We start from the raw sequence: 18,244 nt of genomic DNA, 5'->3' as shown, positions 1-18,244 counted from the left end.
CTCTTCTAGCACGTTCGTGGTGACGTCGGAGACCTCCACTTGTCTTTTTCCCTTAGGCTTTTGAGGTCCTTTTCGACTTCGCCCACCTATAGCGTGTTAGCATTTTTATCCTCGGGACTTCTTTTCCTGAGTCGCATTTAGATTTTGCCAGTGCCAAAGGACATTTTGCCAAGCTGCGTGTACAAAATATCCTCCGCCTGCTTGTTTATTTGGAAGATGTAGAACTGACCATCCTCGGTAGGCCGAGATACAGTAAGTACCTGTTTCGGTATGTTCGGATTCTGATTCTGCAGAAGTCGCAGTGTATCCTCCGACTTCATCACGCATGGTATCCATACCTTAACTTTTGGTACAGTGGGGATTTTCCGTTAACATTTGGTAGCTTTAAATTGGGTAAGCGATTTACGGGTGCAATTGTGCACTTAACGTAGTTTCCAAAGCTGTACTATCATGCCATCTATTTTTACCTCACAACGAAAGCAACTTGGATTTTGTTGAAACACATAACTCTTCAATTTCACCTCGCTTTTCATCTTCAGAGTCGATTTTCTCTATTTCGGTTTGATATGCCATAACTTGTTTTATATATGAGTTTAGAATGTCGAACCTACATTCAAGGTCCATTGGGTTCCATGACGTTGAAGAATCATCAAGAAGATTTTTGATGCGAGTTATATATTTACGAGAACAGGCGCGCTGTTGTTTCAAAGTAGCAATAGAATTTGCTAAAACTTTAGAAAAAACTTTGTAAAATGGGTGTGACACCTACCATATTAAGTAGAAGAAAATGAAAAAGTTCTGCAGGGCAAAAACAAAAGCTCTTGGAATCTTGGCAGGAATACTGTTCGTGGCATTACATATATAAATAAATTAGAGGTACCCGGCAGGTGATGTTCTGGGTCATCCTGGTCCACATTTTGGTCGATATCTCGAAAACGTCTTCACATATACAACTAAGGGCCACTCCTCTTTAAAACCCTCATTAATACCTTTAAATTGATACCCATATCGTACAAACCCATTATAGTCACCCCTGGTCCACCTTTGTATCGATATTTCGAAAACGCGTCCACCTATATAACTAAGGCCCACTCCCTTTTAAAATACCCATTAACACCTTTCATTTGATACCCATATCGTACAAACAACTTCTAGAGTCACCCCTGGTCCACCTTTATGTCGAAAGGGCGTCCACCTATAGAACTAAGGCCCACTCCCTTTTAAAATACTCATGAACACCTTTAATTTGATACTCATATCGTACAAACAAATTCTAGTGTCACCCCTGGTCCACCTTTATGGCGATATCTCCAAAAGGCTTCCACCTATAGAACTAAGGCCCACGCCCTTTTATAATACTCATTAACACCTTTCATTTGATACCCATATCTTACAAAAAAATTCTAGAGTCACCCCTGGTCCACCTTTATGGCGATATCTCGATAAGGCGTCCACCTATAGAACTAAGGCCCACGCCTTTTAAAATACTCATTAACACTTTTCATTTGATACCCATATTGTACAAACGCATTCTAGAGTCACCCCTGGTCCACCTTGATGGCGATATCTCGAAAAGGCGTCCATCTATAGAACCAAGGCCCACTCCTTATTAAAACACTCATTAGCAACTTTCGTTTGATACCCATAATGTACAAACGCATTCTAGAGTCACCCCTGGTACATCTTTATGGCGATATCTCGATAGGCTTCCACCTATAGAACTAAGGCCCACGCCCTTTTGAAATACTCATTAACACCTTTCATTTGATATCCATATCGTACAAACAAATTCTAGTTTCACCCCTGGTCCACTTTTATGGTGATATCTCGAAAAGGCTTCCACCTATAGAACTAAGGCCCACGCCCTTTTAAAATACTCATTAACACCTTTCATTTGATACCCATATTGTACAGACGCATTCTAGAATCACCCCTGGTCCACCTTAATGGCGATATTTCGAAAAGGCTTCCACCCATAGAACTAAGGCCCACGCCCTTTTAAAATACTCATTAACACCTTTCATTTGATACCCATATTGTACAGACGCATTCTAGTGTCACCCCTGGTCCACCTTTATGGCGATATCTCGAAAAGGCTTCCACTTATAGATCTAAGGCACACGCCCTTTTAAAATACTCATTAACACCTTTCATTTGATACCCATATTGTACAGACGCATTCTAGAGTCACCCCTGGTCCACCTTTATGGCGGTATTTCGAAAAGGATTCCACCTATAGAACTAAGGCCGACGCCCTTTTAAAATACTCATTTACACCTTTCATTTGATACCCAAAACTTACAAACAAATTCTAGAGTCACCCCTGGTCCACCTTTATGGCGATATCTCGAAAAGGCATCCACCTATAGAACTAAGGCCCACTCCCTTTTAAAATACTCATTAACACTTTTCATTTGATACCCATATCGTACAAACAAATTCTAGAGTCACCCCTGGTCCACCTTTATGGCGATATCTCGAAAAGGCATCCACCTATAGAACTAAGGCCCACTCCCTTTTAAAATACTCATTAACACTTTTCATTTGATACCCATATTGTACAAACGCATTCTAGAGTCACCCCTGGTCCACCTCTATGGCGATATCTCAAAAAGGCGTCCACCTATAGAACCAAGGCCCACTCCTTATTAAAATACTCATTAGCAACTTTCGTTTGATACCCATAATGGACAAACGCATTCTAGAGTCACCCCTGGTACATCTTTATGGCGATATCTCGAAAAGGCTTCCACCTATAGAACTAAGGCCCACGCCCTTTTAAAATACTCATTAAGACCTTTCATTTGATACCCATATTGTACAAACGCATTCTAGAGTAACCCCTGGTCCACCTTTATGGCGATATCTCGAAAAGCCGTCCACCTATAGAACTAAGGCCCACTCCCTTTTAAAATACTCATTAACACCTTTCATTTGATACCCTTATTGTACAAAGGCATTCTAGAGTAACCCCTGGTCCACCTTCATGGCGATATCTCGAAAAGGCATCCACCTATAGAACTAAGGCCCACTCCCTTTTAAAATACTCATTAACACTTTTCATTTGATACCCATATCGTACAAACAAATTCTAGAGTCACCCCTGGTCCACCTTTATGGCGATATCTCGAAAAGTCCACCTATAGAACTAAGGCCCACTCCCTTTTAAAATACTCATTAACACTTTTCATTTGATACCCATATCGTACAAACAAAATCTAGAGTCACCCCTGGTCCACCTTTATGGCGATATCTCGAAAAGGCGTCCACCTATAGAACTAGGACCACGCCCTTTTACACTACTCATTAACACCCTTCATTTGCTACCCATATCGTACAAACAAATTCTAGATTCAGCCCTGGTCCAGCTTTATGGCGATATCCCTAAATGGTGGCCACCCATAGAACTATGGCCTACTCCCTCTTAAAACACTCTTTAATACCTTCCATTTGATACACATGTAATAAAAACACATTCCAGGGTTACCCTAGGTTCATTTTCCTACCTGGTGATTTTCCCTTATTTTGTCTCCATAGCTCTCAGCTGAGTATGTAATGTTCGCTTACCCCCGAACTTAGCCTTCCTTACTTGTTTTTACTTAATTTTGCTCAAAATGCCTCCGAATGAAAACGTCTCTGATTCATTAGCAAATTCTATTTCTACTTTGAAACAACAGCGCGCATCTTCTCGTAAAAATATAACTCGCATTAAAAATCTTCTTGATGATTCTTCAACGTCATGGAACCCAATAGACCTTGAATGTAGGTTAGACATTCTAAACTCATATATAAAACAAATTATGGCATATCAAACCGAAATAGAGAAAATCGAATCTGAAGATGAAAAGCGAGGTGATATTGAAGAGTTATGTATTTCAACAAAATCCAAGTTGCTTTCATTGTTGCGTAAAAATTCAGATAGATTTAGACTTCCATCTATCAAAATCATCGGTATCGAAAAAAAATTTGATTGAGCCATGTCCGTCCGTCCGTCTGTCCGCCCGTCCGTTAACACTTGAGTAAATTTTGAGGTATCTTGAAGAAATTTGGTATGTAGGTTCGCGGGCACTCAACTCAGATCGCTATTTAAAATGAACGATTTCGGACTATAACCACGCCCACTTTTTCGATATCGAAAATTTCGAAAAACCGGAAAAGTGATAATTCATTACCAAAGACGGATAAAGCGATGGAACTTGGTAGGTGAGTAGAAATTATGAAGAAAAATAGAAAATTAGTGCAATTTTGGACAATGGGCGTGGCACCGCCCACTTTTAAAATAAGGTAATTTAAAACTTTTGCAAGTTGTAATTTGGCAGTCGTTGATGAAATCATGATGAAATTTGGCAGGAACGTTACTCCTATTACTATATATATGCTTAATAAAAATTAGCAAAATCGGAGAACGATCACGCCCACTTAAAAAAAAAATGTTATGTCAAATTTTAACAAAAAAATTTAATATCTTTACAGTATATAAGTAAATTATGTCAACATCCGACTCCAGTAATGATATGTCGAACAATAAGTCGAACAAAAATTTACCAATCCTTGTGAAATTTGGTAGGGGCTTAGATTCTAGGACGATAACTGTTTTTGTGAAAAAGGGCGAAATCGGTTGAAGCCACGCCCAGTTTTTATACACAGTCGACCGTCTGTCCTCCCGCTCGGCCCCTAACACGAAAACTTAAGCAAAAATCGATATATCTTTACTAAACTCAGCTCACGTCCTTATCTGAACTCACTTAGTATTGGTGTAAAAAATGGCCGAAACCGACTATGACCACGCCCACTTTTTCGATATCGAAAGTTACGAAAAATAGAAAAATGCCATAATTCTATACCAATTACGAAAAAAGGGACGAAACATGGTAATTGGATTGGTTTATTGAAGCAAAATATAACTCTAGAAAAACCTTGGTGAAATGGGTGTGACACCTACCTTTTTGAGTAGAAGAAAATGAATCTTGGCAGGAATACTGTTCGTGGTATAACATATATAAATAAATTAGCGGTACCCGACAGATGATGTTCTGGGTCATCCTGGTCCACATTTTGGTCGATATCTCGAAAACGCCTTCACATATACAACTAAGGGCCACTCCCTTTTGAAACCCTCATTCATACCTTTAAATTGATACCCATATCGGTTTTCCGGTTTTTCGAAATTTTCGATATCGAAAAAGTGTGCGTGGTTATAGTCCGATATCGTTCATTTTAAATTGCGATCTGAGCTGAGTGCCCGGGAACCTACATACCAAATTTCATCAAGATACTTCAAAATTTACTCAAGTTATCGTGTTAACGGGCAGACGGACGGGCGGACAGACGGACGGACGGACATAGCTCAATCAAATTTTTTTTTTCGATACTGATGATTTTGATATATGTAAGTCTATATCTATCTCGATTTTTACCTGACAGTGTTAACGGACAGACGGACGGACGGGCGGACGGACATGGCTCAAGCAAATTTTTTTTCGATACTGATGATTTTGATATATGGAAGTCTATATCTATCTCGATTTTTACCTGACAACGAAAGCAACTAGGATTTTGTTGAAACACATAAATTTTCAATTTCACCTAGCTTTTCATCTTCAGAGTCGATTTTCTCTATTTCGGTTTGATATGCCATAACTTGTTATACTCAGTTGAGCAGAGCTCACAGAGTATATTAACTTTGATTGGATAACGGTTGGTTTTACAGGTATAAAGGAAAGATAGATATAGACTTCCATATATCAAAACCATCAGGATCGAAAAAAAATTTGATTGAGCCATGTCCGTCCGTCCGTCTGTCCGTTAACACGATAACTTGAGTAAATTTTGAGGTATCTTGATGAAATTTGGTATGTAGGTTCCTGAGGACTCATCTCAGATCGCTATTTAAAATGAACTATATCGGACTTTAACCACGCCCACTTTTTCGATATCGAAAATTTCGAAAAACCGAAAAAGTGCGATAATTCATTACCAAAGACGGATAAAGCGATGAAACTTGGTGATTGGTAATTTAAAAGTTTTGCAAGCTGTAATTTGGCAGTCGTTGAAGATATCATTATGAAATTTGGCAGGAACGTTATCTTTACTACTGTATGTATGCTTAATAAAAATTAGCAAAATCGGAGAACGACCACGCCCACTTTTAAAAAAAATTTGTTTAAGTCAAATTTTAACAAAAAATTTAATATCTTTACAGTATGTTAGTAAATTATGTCAACATTCAACTCCAGTAATGATATGGTGCAACAAAATGCAAAAATAAAAGAAAATTTCAAAATGGGCGTGGCTCCGCCCTTTTTCATTTAATTCGTTTAGGATAATTTTAATGCCATAAGTCGAACAAAAATTTACCAATCCTTGTGAAATTTGGTAGGGGCTTAGATTCTAGGACAATAACTTATTTCTGTGAAAAAGGGTGAAATCGGCTGAAGCCACGCCCAGTTTTTATACACAGTCGACCGTCTGTCCTTCCTCTCGGCCGTTAACACGATAACTTGAGCAAAAATCGATATATCTTTACTAAACTCAGTTCACGTACTTGTCTGAACTCACTTTGTATTGGTATAAAAAATTGCCGAAATCCGACTATGACCACGCCCACTTTTTCGATATCGAAAATTACGAAAAACGAAAAAAATGCCATAATTCTATACCAAATACGAAAAAAGAGATGAAACATGGTATTTGGATTAGTTTATTGACGCAAAATATAACTTTAGAAAAAAACTTTTTAAAATGGGTGTGACACCTACCATATTAAGTATAATGATATGAAAATGTTCTGCAGGGCGAAATAAAAAACCCTTGAAATCTTGGCAGGAATACTGTTCGTGGTATTATATATATAAATAAATTAGCGGTATCCAACAGATGATGTTCTGGGTCACCCTGGTCCACATTTTGGTCGATATCTGGAAAACGCCCTCACATATACAACTGCCACCACTCCCTTTTAAAAGCCTCATTAATACCTTTAATTTGATACCCATATCGTACACCCAGAAAAAAACTTCTCCGTATTGAAGAAAAACAGCTATAAAAACGAAGAAAAATGGGAATGAAATGGCACTTAAGAGATTTTATCCTCATTCGCATGGCCAAAATTTCTTCAAAATGAGGAAAAATTACTTGTTTGTTTTAATGAAAAATATGCTTCGAATATAAGGGATTTTGTACAATTGAAGTAAATTATGTATTTAAATCATGGAAGAGTTTACTCTGAAATAAATATGTTATCTCTTACTATGAACAAGAAAATAATTGTTGTAGAGAAATTTTATATAAAGTCAGAGTAAATTTTATACTCAAAGCAAGCAGTATTTTCCTAAATAAAGGTATTGTTTTCTTCCTTTTGAAGATAATATCTTGCTATTATTATTATTATATATAATAAAACGCTAATAAATGTAAGGTTTTCATAAAAGAAATATTTATTAAACTTTTTATTGATAAAGAAAGAATTTTAAGATGTACATACATATGTGTGAATCGATGAATTTTTTAATTCGCTTATTTGTAATATTTCAGATAACAGGCATTAATATTGACGTACTTATATTTGAAAATTATTTAATTGACAAAAAAGTAAAACTTAACTGTTACTACAAATAATACAGTATTGGCATATACATAGTAAGTATTTTATTATTAATAAAAGAATTTTGGTCGCAAAAAAGTTTGATTGTTTACAATGTACGTGTGGATTTGTGGGTATTTCAATTCATTTGCATTTATGATTTTAAATATACTACTTTTTGAATCTATTTGATACGAAAAATAATAACGATGATACTTTAAGACATTTATTAAATTACAAAATAAAAATACTTATTCGTTTATAACCAAAATTTCCAATACTTGATAGGGTAGAAAAGTTGGGGTGTTAAAAAATATAAAGTAGTCTCTTGTATATGTTGTGCCACATAGTTTAAAACTTGAGTGGCACATACAATGGTCAATACTGTCTTCAGAAATTATATTTATGATTTTATCAAAGTATTTTGATGACGTCGCTGCATTCTTTTTGCTGCTTAACGTGTAAGTAATTTCCTTAAAATTAAAAAATTATTTCAGAGAAATTCATACAAAATTTCAAAGCCAAAGATAACGTTAAACTTATTCTTGAGGTAATATTTTTCGAATATGATTTCAACTGTCTGTGCTTGGATTCAAACGGCAGCGTCCACAAATATTTTAAAGGACCTGACATTTGAATAATTCTACAATAGTGAGTGAGGAGATGGTGCTTTGGTTTAAGAGTGTCATTGAAAAGTTTAGTATATTCCTTGTTGTGGAATATAATACGATCTCTTAAATTGTCTATATCCGATTTAGTATATTCAGACAAAAGTAATAAATCTAAGAGCTCTAAAAGGTTTAAAACGAATTTCCACAAGTTATCACTCTCATCAACTGCGTCGCCTATAATCAGTGGGAAAAAGTGAGCAAATGTTAACATTTCCCTTCCCGACAATTTTAAGTTAAATATTTTTAAATTCTGCATCTGAAATGGTGGAGAAGAGTTTCCCACTTCAGTCTCGCCATACGCAAATGTTTGTTTACGAATGTTTAAAAATTCTATATCAAATATCTTTTGTTGAATATAATGTAAAATTATATGGCAAAATCCGTATTTAAAAATGCCTTCAAAGATGTCATGAAGTAAATATACAGAGAAGTTCTCCGTTACGTGGAAATTATTGACATTATTAAAAATGGAAAACTCTCTTATGCCAGTTGTTTCCAAATCGTCCAAAGAAATATCGTAAGCGTAATTTTGTTTGTTTCTTAATTTACTTATATCTTCAATAAAGGCGGATTTGGCTTCACTTTTATCAATTTTGCAAAATCGGCAATAATGTTTGGAGGAAAACGAACGAGAAAATCCTAGAACATTGTTAAGCGCTAAGTTATCTCCAATTATCAAGCCAAGACATAAACAAATTCTTTTCTTGCCATTCGATGTTTCAATTTCAATACCATTTCTTTCCAAATCGTTTAATATTTCTATCAACTTATAAAATGATTTGCCATTACCAAATTCTTTTACATCTTGTGACTTAAAAAGTGCGGCTATAAAAATACTTTGAAGCTCATGGTTTATAGAAGTTGGTGCCGTGAGAAAGGAATAATATGCTGCCAGAACTGATGAACTATGTGAACCTAAGGGATTGTTAACTTCGAAGTCGTCGAAATATAGAAAATACGGGATTACGAACTTATTTTTAAAACTTTTAACTTTAGTTTGCCAAATATCACTATTTACAAAATTCTTTAAAACTTCGTTATTAGCGGATAAACTATCTGCATTTTTGTGAAAATGTTCGTACATGCCTGGCAATTCAAAAAACTTTTTTGTTTGAAATTTAATTGGAAATAGCACACTCTTTACCAGTGCTGCATCTAATTGGTTTGTGTGTCTAGTTTGTAAGCTGATTATTGAATTATTGATGGTGATAACTTGTGGACTTTCATATAAATTCAAATCTTTAAGAGTTTTCATAAATTTATATTCTGAACTTAATTGTTCAAATGGATCGCTACATAAAGATACTAATTCTTCAATACTGCTTTTAATATCGTCTTTACTTGTAGAATCGAAATTGTTTAGTAAATTATTTAACTGATTCTTCAAAGGACACAGAATCATATTTGTCACATCTTTCTGCAACTCAAGAGTTTCTTTTCTAGGACAATTTTTTTTGGCGTATTGTTTCATGGAAAGTTTGAGGCATCCAATTTTTAGAGTTTCTTGGCTCTCATTTAAACTTACAAAGCTACTGAAATTATTTGTACTTTGATAACAAGTATCTAATATTAAGTTAGGTACGATTGAAGTAGTATCACATGAACTGTCGATTACTTGTTCTTCATTGTTTAATAAAATACTGTTATATCTTTTGTTTTCATTACGCATATGTCTACAAAGCGTTTTAAGATTAGTAAATGATTGGTTACAAGTTGTATATCCACATTTATACATATCATTTGGTGATAAGCAATGAATAATTTTGAAATGCTTAAATAAATTTTCGCATTGTTCGAAAGATTGTTTACATACAAAACGTTTAATCTCTACTTCCATTTTCAATTACTTTTTTTATATCATTTAATACTGCACACAAAGTACTACTTTTTTCATGTGATTTCAAAGTAAAGTCATAAAAAAATTGCTAGATAAAAAGCCAAATAGATTTGCATTCAAAAGGATACTTAAGATTAAGTACATGGAATATCTTAAAGCATACATCAACACATTTTATGACATTATCAAACTTATAAAATATATTTGCGAAGTACACAAAATATTCTTTACATTCAAAAAAGTTCTCTCCTATAGCACATATTATGGGTTGAGTGGTGTCTTTGTCTTTATAATTTTCATCAACCATTAATTTAAGCTTCGATTGAAGCTCAGAATTTGTTACTGCGCATATCATAAAGCTATTTCTAGAATCTGCAATAGTGGGTTTTACTAAATGTTTCTTATTCGTTTGCTTGCTCCCTTTATATTTTCGGCTGGCTGGAACTAAAACTGAGTGTAAAAGGTACCATATAACAGAATCCGTTGCGCCTGAAATTAGTAATTTGATCAATAAAATAATTAAACTCATTATTCCATTTTAATACGTTGGTTAATTTGTTATTCCTTAAAAAGCTTCCAGGTTTCTAAACTGTGCGAGTCTTTTATATAAATGTTAAATAGATGGCGTACTGCTTGCGTAAAATGGATCCATTTTTCAAACAACAAATTCTTCTTTCCTGGATACAATTTGTTAAAATCAGCCTCAATCTATAATTCAAATATGAAAGTAATATAACTTTACTCTTATGACTTACATTCAAACTCATTGGGCCTCATGCCTTAAAGAGGAGTATTTGGTCAGATTCGACTTGGCTTATTTTTGGTAAAACGTGGACTATAAAATACATAATCTCTTTTTAAGCATGGGGCCCAATATATTATGAGTTATACCAATAAATGTCCAAAACTCTGCTTATATATGGGCCATTCTTGCAAAATAAAATCAAGGAATGTATCAGCCTCCGGCATTTGATGTCTCTCCTCAAAAGTCAATATCCATTTGGTTTCCACTTCATCAAATGGCTCGACGTTGTATTTAAGCCACGATTTTTCTTCAGTGTGGTCTGTGAAAGGAATAGTTTAATTTCATTTATTATAAGCGGTTTTTTCTACGAGTATATGTATATTAATGTTGAAATGAACAGTTTTGTTGCAGTCTCACCCGATCAAATGGTAATAAAATGGTGAAAGATATTACATATAAATTTTGGTCTTAATTGAAGACACTCCTTTACCGTCTCTAATCAATGCAAAAATTTATATGTTATATTTCTCACCATTTTATTACCGCTGGGACGGGTGAGGCTGAAAAATTCGTTCATTTAATTTTTAATGATCACCTTCCACACCCACTCTGAATCCCTCTAACACTCCCCGTTCCTACTTACATGTACAGAAGTTCCTTTCCTTTGAGGGTTGTTCCTTTTCATTGGGCTTTTTAGATATAACCCCATCAAGCCGGAGTTTTGATAAGGAATTGTGATATTTGGTATATAAAGACCCGCCTGGCTTCTGGCCTTTTTTATGTATGTAATATATATCCTGATAAAGGCAAGAAAATTACATTAATTTTTAAAATATTACGGATTTTTATTGTATACCTTCGATTCGCTTAAAAATAAAGAAGTGATCTGATTAGCAAGTGACTCAAATGTTTTTGGATTTGTGTTTACACCGGAGGATATCAAATAGGCTGCAATAGTAGCTGCAAGCAATTTCCTATATTTCGGATTGAGAACTTGTTGCTTACTGTATTACTCCAAAATATGTTTTCCGTCGACCGATTTATTCAAAATGTCTTCCGGTGTTTTCTAAATGTATGTATGTAAATAAAAAAAAAAATTAGTTCTAGTTATGACGAGATGCAACAAGTGATGGAGAATGTCGAAAACCATCCAGAAATTATGCTGGGATGGACTCCAAATCATCCCGCAAAAGTCCCGAAATGACCCCGACGGGATCCCGGACTGATCCCGAAAACCATTCAGAAATGATGCCGAAAGGGTCCCCAAATGATCCCGTATCAGTCGAGAAAAAGTCCCAAAATGACCACGACGGGATCCCGGACGGATCTCGAAAACCATCCAGACATGATACCGGAAGATACCCGAAATGATCCCAAAATACATACAAAGACCATACTCCACTTAATGTTCCGCCAGAAAATAGTTCATCAAAAACCGCAAAAGGGCCAGAAAAAATGGCTAATACAAATTCGAAAAAAAATTCCAAAATGACCACGATGGGATCCCGGACGGATCTCGAAAACCATCCAGACATGATACCGGAAGATACCCCAAATTATCCCAAAATACATACAAAGGCCATACTCCACTTAATGTTCCGCCAGAAAATAGTTCATCAAAAACTGCAAAAGGGCCAGAAAAAGTGGCTAATACAAATTCCTTTCTTAACGATACATCGTTTCAATCTGATGACAATGACGAAGCTATACCATATTTATGAATGCACTCTAGCACTTGAATTAGTTGTAGATACATACAAGTACATACCTCTGTAATAATCGAATCCCCTAATATTGCGGCCCCTCCACATACAGTTGTCTGCAAATTAACACCCTAGTCAAAAGAAAAAAATATAAGAATCTATAGTATAAGTAAAATGCATTATATGTATATTACCTGTTCGTTTTGCCAATTGAGAAGATTATGTTCAAAAATTACCCTTTGTCCATAATTTGCTGTTCCGAGAAGGGTATCCAAATGGCTTGACTTCAACAGCAACAAAGATTCCTTGGTAAAGCCGGCGTCTATATGTATGTACCTAAATGTAAATAAAATAATAAAACCATTTAATAAACCAATTAATTACCGCGGAAAACGTCAATGAACAAGTCTCCACGTAATTGTTTTACGATTTTGTCCAATTCGTCCATTTCTTTATTAATTTTTGATAATTTGCACAATTTATTTTACCAGCTCAAACAACTTCTTACGCCAAAAATTATAGAGTTGAGTAACACATTCACGAGTTCAAAATTGCTTCGTTCTGCACATCTACGTCACACTTGACTGCTTCAGCGAATGAAAGAACGAGAGAAAGAAACAAGAGCTAAAGGAAAATGACGTAAAAATTGCTCATAAAATACAGCTGAACTAATGTTTACATGCGCAATGCGCCACCTTCTATAATTCGATCATGATGTTACTGTGCCGACATTCATAGAAACGGTAAAATACATGGTTGCCATATATGTTCTTCGACTGAAACGCGTTAGTAAAGGCATTGGTAGATTTCGGGTTATTTAATAACTTCAGTTAAAAGATATTAATATGTTAGAAATAGTTTTATTTTTTTATTTTTTTTTTCAAGCGTACGTACGCTCAGCGACCAACATTGCTGTACGCTTAGCTACATGAAGCTTTCATGCAGTTTACGCCTCGTGTGCAGGTCTCATTCAAAGTACATGTGTTCGACAGCAAAGCATACAGATTTCGCCTGCAGCGTCTAATACGCGTAGCCTCGTGTGCACCTTGCCTAAGTAAAACATTTCGTTTTTAATTAATTAAATATACAAACATGTAATATGCATTTTTAGATATTCAAAATGAAAATAACGAGTGCGCAACAATTCGAGGTTCTTGACGACAATGAAAATAATGCTATTAGACTTTTTGAATCATCTCAATGCATAGACAAATGTGCATATGTATTTTATTTATTGTAAATATGGTAGGTGGCAACAATGCCATCAAATCGAAAATAACAAGGAAATAGCGTACATCAAAATAAACGCCATGGTTGCATATTTCAAGTAAGATTTTACTCGTTTGAGGGAAATTTTTGGCAATTTGGTGGTATTCAAAATAAAGACAAGTATTCTTTGATATAGATATGGCCTTTTTTCTCAGTGTACAAACACATTCTAGAGTCAACCCTGGTCCACCTTTATGGCGATATATCGAAAAGGCGTCCACCTATAGAACTAAGCCCCACACCCTTTTAAAATACTTATTAACACCTTTCATTTGATACCCATATCGTACAAACATATTCTAGAGTCACCCATGGTCCACCTTTATGGCGATATCTCGAAAAGTCGACCACCTATAGAACTAAGGCCCACTCCCTTTTAAAAAGACTTATTAACAACTTTCATTTGATACCCATATCGTACAAACAAAGTCTAGAGTCACCCCTGGTCCACATTTATGGCGAAATCTCGAAAAGGCGACCACCTATACAACTACCACCACTCCCTTTTAAAACCCTCATTAATACCTTTAATGTGATACCGCTATCGTACAAACACATTCTAGAGTTACCCCACGCCCTATTGAAATACTCATTAACACCTTTCGTTTGATACCCATATTGTACAAACGCGTTCTAGAGTCATCCTGGGTCCACCTTTATGGCGATATCTCGAAAAGGCGTCCACCTATAGAACTAAGGCCCACTCCCTTTTAAAATGCTCATTAACTCCTTTCATTTGATACCCATATCGTACAAACAAATTCTAGGGTCACCCCTGGTCACCTTTATGGCGATATCTCGAAATGGCGTCCACCTATGGAACTAAGGATCACTCCCTTTTAAAATACTCATTAACACCTTTTATTTGATACCCATATCGTACAAACAAATTCTAGAGTCACCCCTGGTCCACCTTTATGCCGATATCTCGAAAAGGCGACCACCTATACAACTACCAACACTCCCTTTTAAAACCCTCATTAATACCTTTAATATGATACCCATATCGTAAAAACACATTCTAGATTCATCCATGGTCCACCTTTATGGCGATATCTCGAAAAGGCTTCCACCTATAGAACTAAGGCCCACTCCCTTTTAAAATACTCATTAACGCCTTGCGTTTGATACCCATATTGTACAAACGCATTCTAGAGTCACCCCTGGTCCACCTTTATGGCGGTATCTTGAAAAGGCGTCCACCTATAGAACTAAGGCCCACTCCCTTTTAAAATGTTCATTAACCCCTTTCATTTGATACCCATATCGTACAAACAAATTCTAGGGTCACCCCTGGTCCACCTTTATGGCGATATCTCAAAACGGCGTCCACCTATGGAACTAAGGATTACTCCCTTTTAAAATACTCATTAACACCTTTTATTTGATACCCATATCGTACAAACAAATTCTAGAGTCACCCCTGGTCCACCTTTATGCCGATATCTCGAAAAGGCGACCACCTATACAACTACCAACACTCCTTTTTAAAACCCTCATTAATACCTTTAATTTGATACCCATATCGTACAAACACATTCTAGAGTCACCCCTGGTCCACCTTTATGGTGATATCTCGAAAAGGCGTTAACCTATAGAACTAAGCCCCACGCCCTTTTAAAATACTCACTAACACCTTTAATTTGATACCCATATCGTACAAACACATTCTAGAGTCACCCCTGGTCCACCTTTATGGCGATATCTCGAAAAGGCGTCCACCTATAGAACTAAGCCCCACGCCCTTTTAAAATACTCATTAACACCTTTCGTTTGATACCCATATTGTACAAACGCATTCTAGAGTCACCCCTGGTCCACCTTTATGGCGGTATCTTGAAAAGGCGTCCACCTATAGAACTAAGGCCCACTCCCTTTTAAAATGTTCATTAACCACTTTCATTTGATACCCATATCGTACAAACAAATTCTAGGGTCACCCCTGGTCCACCTTTATGGCGATATCTCGAAACGGCGTCCACCTATGGAACTAAGGATCACTCCCTTTTAAAATACTCATTAACACCTTTCATTTGATACCCATATCTTACAAACAAATTCTAGAGTCAACCCTGATCCACCTTTATGGCGATATCCCTAAATGGCGTCCACCTATAGAACTATGGCCCACTGCCTCATAAAATACTCTTTAATACCTTTCATTTGATACATATGTCATACAAACACATTCCAGGATTACCCTCGGTTCATTTTCCTACATGGTTATTTTCCCTTATGTTGTCACCACAGCTCTCAACTGAGTATGTAATGTTCGGTTACATCCGAACTTAACCTTCCTTACTTGTTTTATATATGAGTTTAGAATGTCTAACCTACATTCAAGGTCTATTGGGTTCCATGACGTGGAAGAATCATCAAGAAGATTTTTAATGCGAGTTATATTTTTACGAGAAGAGGCGCGCTGTTGTTTCCAAGTAGCAATAGAATTTGCTAATGAATCAGAGACGTTATCATTCGGAGGTATTTTGAGCAAAATTAATTAAAAACAAGTAAGGAAGGCTAAGTTCGGGGGTAACCGAACATTACATACTCAGCTGAGACCTATGGAGACAAAATAAGGGAAAATCACCAGGTAGGAAAATGAACCTAGGGTAACCCTGGAATGTGTTTGTGTGACATGTGTATCAAATGGAAGGCAGTGGCGTACCTAGAATATTGAGCGCCCGTGGCAATGGATGATTTGCCGCCCCCTACCCATATATTGTTTTACACGTTTCTCATTTTACATACTCCGTCGACTAAGTTCCGTAAGACATTTCCAGATAATTTTTTACAATTTTCATGCTTTATTTCATTATCAATAAACAATACTCTCAAGAGTTTTGAACGGTTTCATATTCTCTCGTGGCCACAATTTTACATAATATTGTGATACAGTGAGGTATTGTTAACATGTGAATTGCGCTTTGCCAGTGATTTGAATTTTAAAACAAGGGCGCGCTTCGTATCAAATCACAAACTTTGAACTTATCGACCGCAGCGTCACCAGTTTGCTCCATGCCCTCGACCCAGAGCATTGTAAATCTTACCAAGTAGCGCAACTAACAGCTGATCGGTGAAAATTCGCACATTCACACGCACAGTTCTCGACTCAGTTTCAAATAAAACTTTAGATTATTTAGCTCAAATTTTAAAGTGAGATAATTCTTACGAATTTATGTATATAGAATATATAAGGTGTTTTTGTGGTTATTAGAACAATATTTTTATTTATATTAAAGCTTTTATCATTTTTTTTTTACTTTGGAAAAACTCCGTACACTATTCCTTCATTATATGTCATTCGACTGCCTATTTCACTGCATTCCACTCTATTCGCAACATAACCACAATTTAAGCTGCCAAACTATATAGTAAACAATGACCCAGAGTGTTTCTTCTTTCTGTTACCCATAACCTCAAATAACAAACCGAATGCATTTGACAGATGCATATTTCTTTCGCTTGTCTGTGTTGATAGAATTCGTACAAAATTACGAATAATTTGATCAGCTCAAATAAGTAAATTCTTTATAACTACCACTGATTAATGATGTTACTTTTTCACAAAAAATTTAATAGCATTTTCTTTCACAGAATTCTTACAACCAAACCGCATCACTTCATTGTTGCAGTTCGCAGCAAGTATTCAGTTGGCTTCAGTGAAATTGAGAATTTCCGTTATCTCATACTTTTTTTTCTAAAAATGATGAACTGAACTTTGTGACAAGTAAGGTTGCTGCATTCATTTGATTGGGTGAAGAGGCGGCGGATGTTGGAACTAATTACTATGTTGTTTTATATTATGAACTAACTTAACCTGCATTTTTTAGGTGGTATTTCAAGCTCGTTACAAACTTGTTGTGGATAAAATATATTTTTCTCTTTGGAACTTTGCAATTTTTTTCAGATAGTTTTTCTTATCATTAATAACGTAATATGACTGATAATTTCGATATATTTTGGTTTCAGATAAATCTAATAAAAGCAGAATAAAACAAGTAAGGAAGGTTAAGTTCGGGTGTAACCGAACATTACATACTCAGTTGAGAGCTATGGTGACAACATAAGGGAAAATAACTATGTAGGAAAATGAACCGAGGGAAACCCTGGAATGTGTTTGTATGACATGTGTATCAAATGAAAGGCATTAAAGAGTATTTTATGAGGGAGTGCGCCATAGTTCTATAGGTGGACGCCATTTAGGGATATAGCCATAAAGGTGGATCAGGGTTGACAGGTGGACGCCGTTTCGAGATATCGTCATAAAGGTGGACCAGGGGTGACTCTAGAATGCGTTTGTACGATATGGGTATCAAATGAAAGGTGTTAATGAGTATTTTAAAAGGGAGTAATCCTTAGTTCTATAGGTGGACGCCGTTTCGAGATATCGCCATAAAGGTGGACCAGGGTGACCCTAGAATTTGTTTGTACAAT

General features: G+C 35.8%; 1 protein-coding gene across 2 annotated transcripts; it reads right to left on the bottom strand.

The window, feature by feature from the left end:
* Positions 1-10,351: 10,351 nt before the first annotated feature.
* Positions 10,352-13,036, bottom strand: LOC137234662 (uncharacterized). 2 transcript variants are annotated; one of them, XM_067758134.1, is made up of 8 exons: positions 12,923-13,036; positions 12,733-12,860; positions 12,604-12,669; positions 11,692-11,901; positions 11,479-11,632; positions 10,982-11,154; positions 10,636-10,798; positions 10,352-10,579 (listed from the first exon to the last, which is right to left on the bottom strand). In XM_067758134.1, exons 1-4 carry the CDS (start codon positions 12,984-12,986, stop codon positions 11,845-11,847), a joined length of 315 nt encoding a protein of 104 aa, XP_067614235.1. In that variant the 5' UTR covers positions 12,987-13,036; the 3' UTR covers positions 10,352-10,579; positions 10,636-10,798; positions 10,982-11,154; positions 11,479-11,632; positions 11,692-11,844. The 2 variants fall into 2 exon arrangements, with proteins under 2 accessions (XP_067614235.1, XP_067614234.1); XM_067758133.1 differs by lacking the exons at positions 11,479-11,632; positions 11,692-11,901.
* Positions 13,037-18,244: the final 5,208 nt, after the last annotated feature.

The sequence above is a fragment of the Eurosta solidaginis genome, chromosome X (assembly GCF_040869045.1).
Source record: "Eurosta solidaginis isolate ZX-2024a chromosome X, ASM4086904v1, whole genome shotgun sequence".
Taxonomy (NCBI): Eukaryota; Metazoa; Arthropoda; class Insecta; order Diptera; family Tephritidae; genus Eurosta; species Eurosta solidaginis.
Note: the sequence above shows the minus strand (reverse complement) of the source record. Positions and strands in the feature narration are given on the sequence as shown.

Excerpts from the sequence above, each read along its gene's own strand:
- LOC137234662 (XM_067758133.1), bottom strand. The coding sequence starts at position 12,986 with ATGGACGAATTGGACAAAATCGTAAAACAATTACGTGGAGACTTGTTC. Across the intron at positions 12,861-12,922 it reads GTTCATTGACGTTTTCCGCG|ACGCCGGCTTTACCAAGGAA; the intron begins GTAATTAATTGG and ends ACATACATATAG. Across the intron at positions 12,670-12,732 it reads TCAATTGGCAAAACGAACAG|GGTGTTAATTTGCAGACAAC; the intron begins GTAATATACATA and ends TCTTTTGACTAG.